The following is a 14438-nucleotide window of genomic DNA, read 5'->3' as shown; positions in this document are numbered from 1 at the left end:
AGACTTTGCATGCTGCTGCTGTGTGTTCCCACAGCCCACGCACCCGTCCGCTCGCTCATCACCGGATTTCCACATTCGTGGTTGCAGTTGTGGAGACCACCAAGGCATGTGGATCTCTTCTGCGAAGTCATGTAGCTGGAAATAAGCGGAGAAGCACGGAGATAATGCGGGGGGTTAGGCTTGAGATCCTGGGGTGTTTGGGTCTGGGGAGCGGGGAAAAAATTTTTTTTTTTTTTTTGCTTGGGGTAATAAGAAAAGAAAAGAAATGCGGGATGGATCGGGGATCGCCATCGGTTTCCGGGGTCGGGAGGGGCAAAAAGAAGGGGGGGGGGGTGAGGGGAAATGATTTCCCGAAAAACGGGGGAAAAAGAGAATACGACCAGCAGGATGTTGACGATGTTGAAATAATGGCGGTGAAAAGGGGGACTGGTTTGGCTAGTTGGGTAAGTAAAAGACGGAATAGGTTGGTGGGTTGGTGGGTGAGGATTGTGTGATGTAATGGATGGGGTTGGAGAAGACGGGGATAAGAACGATGGAGACGGTGATAGGTTGTGTGGGATGGGCTCGGATTGTCTGTTTTTGAATCGGGATTTTCTCGGCGGCGCTCCTGGGAGGAGGCTGAACATGATGACATGACGGCAGCGGCGCGGCCGAGTGCAAGGGACCGCTCGGCCGGTACCGGGCAGCGCATGGTTGGCCTTTCGGGATGCCAGATGGGGTGTGGTGTTGTGGATTTCTTTGGGGGCTTGGTGAAGCGGGTTTTGTCTGGGGGTTAGAGCAGATGGCGTGTAAGTCCGCGCAGAACGCTTGAGAGACGGTGAGGCTCGGTGTCGTGGGGTATATCTCGCTGAATCTTGAGGGGCGAGCTAATCGTGAAGATTGAATTATGGGGGCTTGTGTGATATGAGAAAGAAGGAAGGTGTCTATAGCATGATGATTTTCGATAAAATAGTGTTGGAATGCGTACGTGGATGCTAGCCTCAGGTGAGGTAGGCATGTAGAGGCCCCGGAAGATGCGCAGCTGGAAGTCTGACGAGAATAGACCCAGCTAACAGTTTGGCGTATTATACCTGGTTGATTTAGCTTTTTTTGAAGGTATGTACCCTGTCTTCTTGAGTGATATTAGCGGCCAGTCCAGACGTTCAACGAACACATGCCAACGTGAGACCCACTGTATCCGTTGATGATCTTCACCTTACCCACGTAAGGTACTATGCCGGCCTCCAAAAACGTAAACCGAAAGCATGCCCGGAACTCAATCGTATTTGTGAAACAAGGTGATATCAACCTCCACCAGACACGTATCATTTGATCAACCTCCACCTCGCTCAAACAGGGTATCATAAAAACAAACCATCGCAGCCTCTCACACGGCATCCCCCTCAATCTCCTTCATCTTCTCATCCATCCTCCTCGCCATCACAACTTCTGGATCCTCCTCCTCCTCCTGCGGCGGCCTGTCCCCCCCCAAAATATCTCTCACCTCCTTTCTCGTTATCATCCCCCCCCTTTTCTTTTTCCCCAGCACCCCTTCCTCACCCATCATACCCCCAACCCACCCTTCCAAACTTCTCATCCCAACCACCAAGAACCCCAGATCCTCTCTATCCACATCAAATACCTCCCACCACTCACACTCCGGCATCTTGGCCCCCAAATCCTTTACCGCATTGTAAATCGCCGCCACTGCCAGCCCGTTGGGTTGAGTAGTCAGGCACAGCAACTGCGGTGACAGCAAAGCAGTATTCAAATACTCGACCACCCTCCTTGTGATCTTCTCCTTGGGGACATACAAAAAGTCCATTGACTGGAGGTATGTAATCGCGAGAGGATGCGGCAACGACACCGTCGTGTCGAACGACAACGAACACAGGATGAGGTGCTCCAGCGACAGGATCCGCGAGTGGAAAGCCTGGTAGGAGGTTTCGGATTGGTAGTAGTCATCTGGGATGTTCTTCGGTGGGTTGTTGCCAGGAGGAGATAGGAACGTGGAAGAGCTCGAGAGGAGGTAGGCATAGACGTTGGATAGATCCCTGGGCGTGCAAGGGCAGGGACCGATTTTGGCGACCGTGTAGAGAGTAGCTGCTGATACGTCCTGAAGGCATATATATGAACGTTAGAATGGGAGACAAAAAAAGGGAGCGAGGGGTGATGGCGAGCATACGCTGAACTCATGTGACATAATTGGTTCTATAAGCCAGAAGCGCGCCAAGACGACATTGGCTTGCGCGGTTACGGACTGGGGGAGCTGAAGGAGGATGCCAGCTGCTTGCGTGAGGCACTGGGTCGAGAAAAATATCGCATCTCGAAGTTCGGTAGGGGGCGAGTCCAATGAGCTTCGGTGAAATATCTGATCGGGTGTTGCGAGAGGATTCTTCATGTGCGCCATGGTCAAGGATTTCTAATGTGCGTGGTTGTTCAGTTGGAGCGCGCTGAACCGAACATGCTGGGGTTGCAACTTCAAAAGACTGATCAATCAGGGTTAGGGTCTAACCAGCCTGGCTCCAGAGCACTGAACTATGCATACGAACCAGAAGCCATGCAGGTGCGCCAAAAGATGGCAGACAGCCCTTTACTTCTAGTGTCCCCTCGTTTTCTCACAACTTACTGAGAAGCAAGGAGAGGAGGTGTCCGATGACCTGACGGGCACATCAAGTCATCGGAAGATAGTGAGTGGGACATGAACAAATTACATAGCAATTATCAAGATGAGCGACAGAAGCTATGTGGACAAAGTGGCAGAGTGTGTAGGAATGTCCGACTGACTGATGAAAAAGCTGAAGGCAACCTCAACCATAGTGCTTCAAGTCCACAGAAGAAAATGACCAATCATCGAAAACCCCATCTGCAATGAAACAATAAAGGTAGCAACACAAACCGAGATTTCTGCAAGTTGACCCTTGAGGTTGTACACGCCAACCCACATTGGAAAAGCAAAGCAAAGGTGCGGTACTGATGGCCTAGTAGACCTCTGGCTCGGGCTTGATAAACGCATTATCATCAGCACCCGGAGTACTCTCGGTAATGAGTCGCTGGAGATAGCCCCCTGCTGCCACCGGGGTTGTTCTCAGGCTCGTTCTTAACTCCAGCCATGATTTTGAACCCAGGACAAGGTGAGACGCAATGTTGAGATGCGAAGCGGTCGCCGTGCGATTGGCCAATAAGCTGTCGCGTACTGAAAGACAGGGCAGGCACACACCGCGGATGGAATGATGAATCGCGAGCCAATGGACAAAGACAAATTAAGAGACGAAAGATCGCAAGCTAAGCTGTCTTTCCCAGGTAGCTCAAAGAAAAACAATAGCGGAGCCAAAGCTTCACAGCTGGTTGCTGGAGGGAGGGAAGAGCTGGAAAAGTAAATTGAGAGACGCGTTTGAATCGGTGGAAACGCAAGGAAGTCGCGACTTCCCGTGACTATCTGCGGGGTGTTTGATTGTGGGGGAAGTGCTATGGTGGGCCTCAAACACAAGTTGTCGGGACAAGGTGAAGTGGAGGTGGTGATGTGATCGAGAACTCATCCTGTTTGGGTGAAATGCCCTCTGGGGAAGCTCCGATAGTGATGTAGTCGGATTATTAGATGGTTAGTCGGTCAGCAGCTCTGTTCATAGGTTCCAAAGGTTGCTGCAAGGCGTTTGCTTAGGCTATCGTGCCTTCAAGAAGCTTTGAAGCGTAAAACTTGGCATATGAGTTGACTGGTGTTTCATCGAAGTTGCGGTTTCCACGAGGATGGGAGATACGATTGCCGTACCTATAGTATGCCAAATCAGACCAGAGATGCCCAATCCTTGTCACAATGGGTAAAGAGTGTGTTAATCCAGTTCATCCAATTCAAAAACGCCCCTTCCAATGCAAACCGCCAAATCTCTATGCTACCTGTCTAATATCAGGGTGTGTTCGCGTGTGATCCAAAGGAGCCTGATGCATAATCTCATAAACCACGTTTCCATCATCATTCACCCCCTCTTCTCCCAAAAAAATCACCATCTATCAGGCCCGAACCTGCCTCCATCAGGCACCTCCAAATAGCTGCAAGCCTGCCAGTCACAGCCCTGCTTGTACACCTCTGTTCCCCACCAAGAGAAGCCCTTCATCCAGCCCGGATAGATGAAACCAAAGAACACCACTACTATCCCAAAGGCAAGGCCAGAATCCAGAGCGGCGCTCATCGTCATGGTATATTTCGCCCACCAGGCTCCGGCTCGGTTCTTGATGAGGTAATTGAACACGTAGCACACCACAGCCCAAACCGAGAAGTTCAAGCCCGTCGCCGGGGGAATCCATCCGAGTGATCCGAACAAGACCGGAAGATTGATCTTGCGAACGATGGAGTCCTTTCTCTTGCGTGCGTATAGCCACAGCGGAATAGGCAAAATCCCACCGACGGCAAATGCCCAAACCAATGGCCGATATGTGGCGTTAGGTCCAAAGAATTCCGACGGCCCTACCACGCCCCAGAGAATCGACCCGTTGAAGTGCACTCGTGCGATTGGGCAGGTGAACCCGTTGATTGCCTGCGGGGTGCAAATCCCAGGTACGTTGACAAACATCCAGTTGAGAACGCCGATTTGAGTCAACGACGACACAATGGTGGCAACCATCTGGACAGCGAACAATATCCGGGGTGGGATTTTCATGTAGTGGCCAAGCTTGAGATCAGCAGCAAACTTGATGCCCTGGGCCGAGGAGATGTAACCGTAGGTTACAAAAACCATGTTGGCTACCGGACGGCCGGGAAAGAGTGCGCCGGCGACGAGCTGGCAGATCAGATAAATACTGCTGTGCTGGTTGGTGACAGCCATGATGATCCCAATGGGGATGAAGAGGACGCTGCAAATGCCCAGGGCAAGGAGGAGGCCGTACCAGGGAAGGTGAATAGGGTAGCTGCAATCGGTTAGATATGATGTGGCGTGAAGAGTATAGGGTAGAGGAACTTACTATTCAACAATAAAAATACCCACGGCGGTCATCGACACAAACGTTATCAAGTACCAAAGCATGGGGGCATCTTTGTATCTCTTCATCAGGCGGTTGTGAACATCCTCTCGAGTCATGAGGTTGTCGATACTTAGAGACGACCTGGCTGGTTCCGTTGCTGGTACCCGACCACGGCCGGATCCCCTCCGGGGTCGGTCCTCGTGCACACCGGCCACAGGCTCGTAGGTGCCTTTGGTTTCCGCCGAAGCCTCCTCAACTGACCGCTTCCATTGTCTCCAGATATCCTTTCCATGCCAGCAGACCGTGTGTGTGATGAGGGCTGCAAGCCCGGCAAACTGAACGCCGTAGCTAAGCACATAGGTGATGGGCAGAAACACCCTACTATAATTTGAATAAGCCTCCCTGTCGAACAGAAAGTCTTTGGTAAGAACTCTGCCAACGTCGTAAACGCTACCAGTATTGTCAAACACGGCTGCTGACAGAATCGGCATGTATGAAGAGTACAGCCAGTTGCTGTAGTACGCAATTGGTGCGATGATCCACATCACAATCACCAAGCCGCCGACCACATTCATGGCTGCCCAGAACGGGGTAAGCAGAGGTGACCCGATGTAGGCAATCTGAGCCCAATCAAATGTCATGGGAAACAGTCCCAGACCTGACACGACGCCAAACAGGTTGGCAACCACCACATTCTTGGGGGCAAACCACGTGATGACGTTGAAGTAGCTTAGGGCTGGCATCAGGAGCCCAGGAAGGAAATAAAAGACAAAGGCACCAAACCAGACGGCATAAAAGAACTTCCATCTGCTAATCCGCCAGCCATTGGCCTCCTTATTCTCCTCCTTATGGAGCGTCGTAAACATGGCTGCCGACATAAGCGTCCCGGGCCAAATCATGCCGCTTGGTCGGACCAAAAATCGCCGTGTGAGCCCGGCAAACGTGTAACCCAAAATTTGGGTTGAAAGGGTGAGGAGGATTTGATAGGTGATGCTAGCCTCCTGCTTGTAGAACTGCGTTTGCTCAACGATGACGTCTGTTGCAAAAGCAAATCCAAACGATACGTTGCTGCTGACATAGACGCAGCTGTGCTCCTTTTCGTTCCAACGACCCTGAGAAAGCCAAAGCCGAATCTTGTCCAATACGCCTCTTCGCTCCCATGGAATGATGTGTGGTGACGGATACTCGGATGAATATATGGAGGCATTCTCGCTTCGAAAGCCATCGACGTACTCATCCGGTGGATCGTCGGACCGTTTTAAAAGATAGTCCCACAAGAGACCGAGGGGATGTACAAGTAGCAATGCGATGACGGGTGTGATAGCAACACTGGGGTATCTTAAGGAGAAAAACAAGTTGGTAGAAGATCCGAGAAAGGAAAAAAGTATGGACAAAGCCCACATACGTGGTGTGTTGATGGAAAGACTTGTGTTGTCGGTCGGCGCAACGGAAGCCCTGACTTGGGCATAGGGAGAGTTGTCTGGGGGGTCGTTCTCATCACCCTCGTCAATCTCCGACTCGAAGATATAGGACCTCGAATCGTCATCGTCCATCTCATCCGCCGTTGCCGTATGATTCTCTGTCAAATCGTTCAACAGCGACGTCTCGGTGGTTCCAAATCGGCCTTCCAGTCCTCCAACAGTAGTCGAGCTTCCCAGCGACTGGCGCGACGACTTTCTCATAGTCACCGACAGCGACCTAGCTTGGGAGCTGGTGCGCCGTCGCCGCGACTCAAAATCGCGTGTCGATCGTCTGCTACCATATCCAGAAGACTCTTGTCTTTGGTGCGGAGCGCTGCCCTCGACTTCAGGATCGGGTATAGACTCATTGGATCCTCTTGGTGTAATGGAGCCGTACGAGGGGCTCTGAAAGCCCGCCGTCGAGCGGAGTGAGGGCATGTCCTGCGTCATGGGTGCCGGTTGTTGGCTGAAGTTTTCAAGTTCGTAAAATTCGTTTTCGTCAAAATCGTCGTATCCAAAACCAGATACTGAGACAGGCTCGCTGTAGGTGTCGCTGTCGCTGTCGCTGTCGCTGTCGCTCTCGTCAGCAGCGGTAGGCGTATTCGTCGTAAATCTGGATCTGCTGCCATGGGAATCTACAGGGAGGAGAGTGACCTGGCTTTGATCTGATTCCCTGGCGTGGTTGTGGATGGAGGGGCTGTGGATGGAAAACTGAGAGGCCGGTGACGGCGTGGGGCCTTCGCCTTCTCTCTCAGCAGCGGAACCCGGCACTAGAGGTTGGAGTGGGATGGATTGTAAATCTGGCGCGTCTGGTTTGTCTGCTGGTGCTGGGGCCAATGGACCTTGCCTGCCACCTGACGACGACATATGCCTGTCTTTGCCCTGCCTCTCTGGGATAGAGATGCAGGTGATTCGAGGGCCTTTACCAGTCTGGCAGGCGTAACCCACGCGACTGCGGGGTGATGGGGGTTCCCGGGTCTCAATGACGGGTGTGAGAAAACACGAGAGGCACGTTAACAATGGGTTGGAGGGTACGGGAGTCCGGGACAGATCAGATCCAAACGGCTGGATAAGTGTCCTGCAGGTCCGCCCCGCCTCCGATCTGATATCTCAAGATGGATGTGTGCTACACAGAGCCAGTTAGAGCCACCGAGTGCGCACTTCCAGCCGAGTCTCTATTGAGCGAGATGGCTGCGGTAGTTTGGGGTTTGGGGATTGCATCCGAGTTTTGTAGAGAAAAACCGGCCAGGAATCCATCACTTGCCGCAACCTCCAGATGTGCCCGCTCAGGCCATCTCCAGTGGATCTGATATGGCGGCTCTATCCGCTGCCTCCTCGGAATTGTACTGGGCATCCGGAAAGCTGAAAGACACATACACTCATGGCCGACTAGTTCATGAAATATATGAGGGTCGAATAACGGTGAGAAATTTAGTTAGGAGACAGGCTTGGTTGGTGGAGAGAACGCAGCTACGAAAAGGCTTGTTTTTAATGCTTCCGGCCAAGAAGCATGGGCGGCTGCACTCTGACGACATATCAGACGCTTGGGGTTGAAGACTCCCGATCCCGAATCAGGCCAAGCCTTGGATTGCCAACACGCAGCCGTCCTTCCCGAACGGAGCTCCTAGCGCCTTTTTATCAGCCTCAATCTCAACGTTCTCCAGCATCACTGGGGAACCAGCTGGGGGTTTTGGAGAAAGCTGGGAAGGAAATCGCATATCCGCATTCAGCAATCTTGACATCGAAACACACCAAGAGACTTCAAGCATTAACTTCAATGCCCGAAGGCGCAGTAACAGATGAATTTGCGATGGCGTCCCTCAACGCCGCCAAGCAACAACTTCGGACGGCTATGAAGCACAAGCTCCAGGCCATGACTCCCGAGTCTGTTCTCTCACAGAGTAGGATGCCGACCCGTAACTGAAGCCACACACGCGGTATTGTGAAAACTGATTGCTGTTCAGGCTTGGTCGTGTTCAACAAACTCAAAACCTTTCCGCCGTTTGTCAAGGCCAAACGAGTCAGTGTCTTTCTGTCCATGCCAGGCGGCGAAATTCAGACAGACGCCATCGTCAGACACGCTTTAGCCTCCGGAAAGGAAGTTTTCGTGCCCTACCTTCATAAAAACCCAGCCACGTCTCCAGCTCTTCCCGTGCGGGTCATGGATATGGTGCGTCTTAAAGACTTGGCAGATTATGAAGGCCTGATGCCAGACAGATGGGGCATCCCAAGCATCAACCCAGCCACCGTACACGAGAGACAGAGAGTCTTTGGTGGCCCGGACGCCCAGCACTCGCAGAGCACTCTGCTCGACCTCATTCTCATGCCGGGGGTTGCATTTGACATCGATCCTAACAACGGCGCCATCAGGCGGCTTGGACATGGCAGAGGGTTTTATGACTATTTCTTGAGCCGACACAGCGCAAAGTCGGCTGAGCTAGGGCAACAAGAGTCTCCTGTATTGCTATATGGCTTAGCCCTGTCTGAACAGTTCCTGTCTCCGTCCGAGGGGGCAGTACCTGTTGGTCCTTTTGATCAACCTCTGGACGGGCTCATTCTCGGGAATGGCGAGATCAAAAGTCCTCCAGCTGCAAAATAAAAACAGTCTGATAGTCCTGCGCCAATCGGTTGCCGTGCGCCTGCCTGTCCCGCTTTCCCTCTGGTATCCCAAATCGTGTAACGTCTTTTTCTCTTGCCATCCCTGACATATGTAGACAATCGAAACAAAATTATACCCATCTCCCGGTCATTCCTGCCCTCTATGAAACTCAACCCTTCACCCTGAATAGCTCTGGATGAGGGACACATTGTCGCCCTTGAGGAGAATTTGCTGGAGTCTAGTCAGCACAAGAATCGCCCGCTGCAGGAAGAACATCTCAACGTACCCCCAAATTTCTTCTCGTTTCTGTATCGTTCGTCTTGGAGATTTGTTTGACCTCCACGGCATCGTCGATCTAAGGGGTACAGTGTCAGGTCGCGATTGGATATGTTGTATTGGTATGCGCCAGACTTACAACCAGGTTCATGAATTCGTCGAAGCCCTACAACGAAAAAGAGAGGGTTAGCGCATGGATGCGATAGACAGAGGATAAGAAGGAGCCACATACACGGATAATGCCAATGATGCGGATCGAGAGCTGCTCATAGAGCCAGATTTGGACTGGTGTTCTCTGCTGCAGGAGTTTGAAAAGAAAGTTGATTGGTGGGAGCAGAACCCGGCGACCACCACCTCCTCCTCTTCCAGTCATTGTGTAGTGTGAACGGGTTGTTAGCGTGGAGCTGCTGTGTGGATGGATGCGATTGCGGTGGGAGGTGCGGTTGCGGTAAGCTGGTGTTTTAAAGACTTGTCGCGCTCAAGCGTGTCGTGAAATTCGCCCAAAGAAATCCATCTGGCGGAGCTGCCAGGCCCAAGGCCAAGACCCGGAGGACCACTAACAGACGGTCCGTGCCCACTCCCCCTCCTTTTCTCTTCCACAGGCAAGCCACGGCGTCCCACTGCAATTGGCTTCGTTCATGGTGGGGGCGGTTTGTCGGGCAGCCTGACGTTTCTCTTTTGCTTGCATGAGGGACCGACGTCGCCAAAGAAAGTCTAAAACAAAAGACCCATCCCACCTCCCGAACAACACCAAGCTTTTGCCCGTGAACCAAACCTTGCGATCATCTTCCACCCACCCGCGAACCCCGCCTAATCAAGCGGCGCCTCCTTCCTCTCCGCGCGAAGAACCGAGCTTTTCACCAGCAACCCCCAGACGCACCAAGCCAGGAAAGCTATCTACTGCCGCTATAATTTGGAGGGAGGGGCCATCTTCGCATACGTCTTTTGCGGCTTCAACAACAGCTGCCTCATCCAATCCCACCAACCGAACAGTGAACCATCCACCCTCCTCGTCCACCACCCTCAAGCGACCGTCGCAACGCTCTCGTCATGGCTTCAAATGGCGTGGAGGACGCTTTTGCCGTCGGCAGTGTGCTGCAGGCCATGCTGACCATGCGGAGCGGGGATAATGACAAGAAGAAGCAGGCCGCCGATTATCTGGCCAAGTTCCAGAAGTCTGTGAGTGATAGGCTCATTTCAAGGGGCATGCCGAATCAGTGCACCATGCTAACCTGGCCCTAACATCATAGAAAGCCGCCTGGACAACAACAATCTCGATACTTCAGAGCTCGACCGAGGCCGAAGCACAGCTCTTCGCGGCAACAACCCTGAAGGGCAAGGTACGAATACATGCACACTAGACGACCCCTGGAAAGAAACATCAGGCTGTGGTGAACCGAAGCTGACTGGACTCCAAGATCACATATGACCTCGCAACTCAGGTGTCCGAGGGCGACCTCCCAGCCCTGCGCAGCCAGATCCTATTGCTGCTCAAGAAATATGCGCCCGGCCCTAAGCCGGTGCGGGTTCAGCTTTGTGTCTGCCTCGCAATCTTGGCGATCCAGATGCAGACATGGAAGGATGTTTTGCCCACCGTTGTATCAACTCTTGGGAACGACGTCACAAGCCACGCCTGCATCCTGGATTTCCTCCGTGTCCTTCCAGAAGAAGTCACGGAAGGACGAAAAATCACCCTCTCTGTATGTGGACCGATATCTTGCGACACGCCTCTGCCTCTATCTTTACCTCACGACATTCCGTTTTTGGTGGATCGGCCTGGGATCAATATCTAATTGGGTCATGACAGGAAGAAGAACTCTCCCAGAGGACATCGGAACTGCTGGGGGACAATGCTGAGCAGGTGGTGCAACTGCTTATCAACTATGCACAGTCTTCTCGTAAGTTTCCCCATCTGGTTTGGCCCCTGGGTGACTCTTGTGGTTCCTCGCTGACGACTTGGCAGCTGCTGCGGCTACCAACCCTCAGCTTTTCGACTGCATCAGCTCATGGTTGCGTGAGGTGCCCGTGGGTGTTGTGGTCAGCTCTCCTCTCATGAGTGCGGTTTTACATGGAGTGGCCAACGACAACTCGCTTTTGGCTGCTGCTGACTGCCTTACTGTGATTTGCCGAGAGACGAAGGAGGTGGATGACAACCGCGATACGATTGCCCTCCTCCTTCCGAGGCTTCTTGAGCTCAGGCCACGCATTCAGGCTCTCGTCGACGAGGACGATACCGAGGGATTCAAGGCGATCACCCGCGTCTTCGCCGAGGCTGGTGAGTCTTGGGCCTTGCTGGTTGCTCGCGACCCTCAACACTTCCGCCCTATTGTGGACTGCCTTCTTGAATGTTGCGCCAGAGACAAGGAGAAGGACGTGCTCCACTATACCTTCAACTTTTGGTACGAGCTTAAGCAGTACCTGACTTTGGACCATTACATGGAGGCTCGGGTGCAGCTCGTGGACGTCTTTGCCCAGCTAGTCGACATCCTGTTGAAACAGCTCGAGTATCCAGCATCGGACGACCCCAACAATGTTGACCTCTTCGACGGCGATCGTGAGCAAGAGGAGAAATTCAGAGAGTTCCGCCATCATATGGGAGATACGCTGAAAGATTCCTGCGAGGTGATGGGGGTCTCGGCATGCCTTACCAAGGTCTACGACGCCATCAAATTGTGGCAGGAGAAGTTTGGAGGTCTTGCCACTCCCACTTCTGTTCCCCACTGGCAATCGTTGGAGGCACCCCTTTTTGCCATGCGTGCTATGGGACGCATGGTGGATAATGGTGACAGTTCTGTCCTTCCCCAAATCTTCCCGCTTTTGGTGCAGATCCCCGTGAGCAACGAGAAGCTTCGATTCGCGGCCATCATGGTTTTCGGCCGCTATACCGAATGGACTGCGGCCCATCCGGAGTTTCTCGAGTCTCAATTCCAGTATATCGTCTCTTCCTTTCAAGCTGACTCGCAGGAGATTCTGCGCGCTGCGGCTCAGTCTTTCAAGTACTTTTGCACTGATTGTAAGACCCTGCTCAGCCCGCAGGTGATCCAGCTGCAGGCTTTTTACGACGGCATCCTTGACAAGCTTCCTATGCCTAGCAAGGAGGAGGTTACTGAGGGCGTCGCTGTCGTCCTTGGTGTTCAAAAGCCAGAGGAAATTTACCGCTTGCTCAAGCTGTACTGCGACCCCTTGATCAACCGGCTGATGGTCAAGGCCAACCAAGCAACGGACGAGAAATCCAAGGTTGATCTTGCTGGTACGTTCTCCTTGCGCGACACCTGTCTGGATTAGCACTAACATGGTTGTCAGATCACATCAACCTCCTTACTAACTTTGCACAATACGTGGTGCCATATATTCCCAGTGACCAGGAGAATCCTGCGGTCAAGTACTGGCAAGAGGTGTTCCCGATTCTGTCAACCATTCTGGATAACTTCATCACGTTCATCCCAATTTGCGAGCGTGTGTGCCGGTGCTGGCGGAACATGGTGATTTCTTACAGAACCGCCATCACCCCTCTTCTCGGACCATTGGCCAACAAGTTGGCTGAAGGGTTTGCCGCATCGAAGCAGGGGTGCTTCCTCTGGGCCACCAGTGCAGTCTTGAGGGAGTTTTCAGAGGACAGAGAACACGTCGAAGATGGCATTACTAACGACATCTATGTCTTCTTCGAGGCGCAGGCGACAAATGTTCTCCGCACTATGAGCGATATTAAGCCTATCGATCTCCCAGACGTCATTGAGGACTTTTACCGCCTGCTCATCGACGCCCTTCTTTATTATCCCACCAAACTTATACCCTCTCCGCTCTTCACCCCTATCTTTCAGGCTGCTATTTCGGCTTTGTCCCTGGAGAAGCAGGAGCCCGTTTCGGCAGCCCTTCACTACATCCGCGATCTCCTCACATACGGTGGGCCAAACCCAGCCACTTCCAGTGATGCCCTTGGAACAGCCGGCGCCCAGCTTCGCCAGATTGTCAAACAACTCCTGCTCGAGCAGGGCGGAGCGCTGATTAAACAGACCATGGCGGGCATGATGTTCACCTTCCCCAGCGACTGTTTCGCCGATGGTAGCGGCGTCTTGCTGCACATGTTCCAGCTCCTTCCTCAGGAGACAGCTGCGTGGGTTGAGAGCACCATCCGAATGCTTCCCGCGGGAACCGTCACGCCCGTGGAAGCCAACCGCCTTCTCAGCAAGATTAAGGAGAAACTCAGCGGATCAGATTCCGACCGGAGACAGATCCGTATTCTGATGCAGGACTTTACCAACACATACCGCCGCCGGTATGTGGCGCCTCGGGATGGTCTAGGACAGTTGGAGGCGACCCAGTTCCACTTCTCTGGGTAGATACGCTGCGGGTATGGGTGGACTTATAAGATTGGTGTCAAGGGGGATTCTCGTGGTGGACAAGGGGGAAACATTTTGCGGATTGGGATGTGTCTGTGCATATATTTTCGAATTCGTCTCTTGGGCGCGGGAGTGGAGAATTTATGACGGGTGGTATATTAGGTAGCTGGTGGAGGGATATTGAAATGCATGCGATGTTTTGAAGGGGGGCGAAAAGATAACGAAAAGGAGAAGAGGAGGGCATCAAAGGAGTGAGAAGAGACCGAAAGACAGCGGTGGGAAAGACAGTTGCATTACGACACCTAGATGTGATGAGGGCCACGACGACGGAAAGCGAAGATAATTGAATTGTGTGGTGGAGGATTTATATGTAGATAGTATCAACATCCCTATTTTTCGACTTTTTTTGCTACCCTTTTGCTGTATCTCCTTTTAGCCTGAAGTTTTCCCGCACTTCTTCTGTCTTTTGATTTTGTCATGTTTTCATACAACCTACAATTCTCATCGTTTCTCTTCAAGTATTTATAAGACTAGGAGAATGGTGGTATTCGTTGCTGCATAGGTCGATTGGCCTTTGGGGGAGGTTGGGAAAAGCAGGATGGGAAAGGGCAACAGTTGCTTTAGGGACATGGGTTTATTCAAGAGGAAGAAAGCGAGTTAGGATTGGTGAGCAGGAAGGGATGAAGAGGACAGGAAGGGAAAGAAGAAAACAAAACAGAAATGAAAAGAGCCTACAACGGGAGTGACTTGCGTTGCTGCATGGCAACCAACATCCACCCCCTGCCAAGAATTCAGGGGAATGGAGGGTCTTGGCACAAACGATGCTGA

General features: G+C 52.5%; 6 protein-coding genes across 6 annotated transcripts; 2 read left to right on the top strand and 4 right to left on the bottom strand.

Annotated features, from left to right (window-relative positions):
* Positions 1–1064: 1064 nt before the first annotated feature.
* On the bottom strand, positions 1065–2389 carry QC761_123010 (uncharacterized protein; the record flags this gene model as incomplete). The annotated part of the gene is made up of 3 exons (XM_062875561.1): positions 1065–1070; positions 1373–2095; positions 2165–2389. 3 exons carry the CDS (start codon positions 2387–2389, stop codon positions 1065–1067), a joined length of 954 nt encoding a protein of 317 aa, XP_062736136.1.
* Positions 2390–3977: 1588 nt separating this feature from the next.
* QC761_123000 (uncharacterized protein) lies at positions 3978–7867 on the bottom strand (the record flags this gene model as incomplete). The annotated part of the gene is made up of 2 exons (XM_062875560.1): positions 4936–7867; positions 3978–4881 (listed from the first exon to the last, which is right to left on the bottom strand). The coding sequence occupies exons 1-2, from the start codon at positions 7260–7262 to the stop codon at positions 3978–3980; spliced, it is 3231 nt and encodes a 1076-aa protein (XP_062736135.1). The 5' UTR covers positions 7263–7867.
* On the top strand, positions 5711–8994 carry QC761_0026440 (uncharacterized protein; the record flags this gene model as incomplete). The annotated part of the gene is made up of 4 exons (XM_062872176.1): positions 5711–5969; positions 6022–6874; positions 6949–8296; positions 8360–8994. Exons 3-4 carry the CDS (start codon positions 7906–7908, stop codon positions 8992–8994), a joined length of 1026 nt encoding a protein of 341 aa, XP_062736133.1. The 5' UTR covers positions 5711–5969; positions 6022–6874; positions 6949–7905.
* Positions 8157–8778, bottom strand: QC761_0026450 (uncharacterized protein; the record flags this gene model as incomplete). The annotated part of the gene is made up of 2 exons (XM_062872177.1): positions 8157–8315; positions 8512–8778. 2 exons carry the CDS (start codon positions 8776–8778, stop codon positions 8157–8159), a joined length of 426 nt encoding a protein of 141 aa, XP_062736134.1.
* A 177-nt stretch (positions 8995–9171) lies between the features above and the next one.
* SME1 (mRNA splicing protein sme1) lies at positions 9172–9928 on the bottom strand (the record flags this gene model as incomplete). Its single annotated transcript, XM_062875559.1, has 4 exons — positions 9503–9928; positions 9410–9436; positions 9281–9349; positions 9172–9225 (listed from the first exon to the last, which is right to left on the bottom strand). Exons 1-4 carry the CDS (start codon positions 9641–9643, stop codon positions 9172–9174), a joined length of 291 nt encoding a protein of 96 aa, XP_062736132.1. The 5' UTR covers positions 9644–9928.
* Positions 9929–10320: 392 nt separating this feature from the next.
* Positions 10321–14197, top strand: MTR10 (Nuclear import receptor; the record flags this gene model as incomplete). Its single annotated transcript, XM_062875558.1, has 6 exons — positions 10321–10449; positions 10521–10610; positions 10689–10970; positions 11078–11168; positions 11234–12520; positions 12574–14197. 6 exons carry the CDS (start codon positions 10321–10323, stop codon positions 13608–13610), a joined length of 2916 nt encoding a protein of 971 aa, XP_062736131.1. The 3' UTR covers positions 13611–14197.
* Positions 14198–14438: the final 241 nt, after the last annotated feature.

Source organism: Podospora bellae-mahoneyi (genome assembly GCF_035222275.1).
Source record: "Podospora bellae-mahoneyi strain CBS 112042 chromosome 1 map unlocalized CBS112042p_1.2, whole genome shotgun sequence".
Taxonomy (NCBI): domain Eukaryota; kingdom Fungi; phylum Ascomycota; class Sordariomycetes; order Sordariales; family Podosporaceae; genus Podospora; species Podospora bellae-mahoneyi.
The sequence above is the reverse complement of the archived record's forward strand: the minus strand, read 5'-3'. Positions and strand labels throughout refer to the sequence as shown.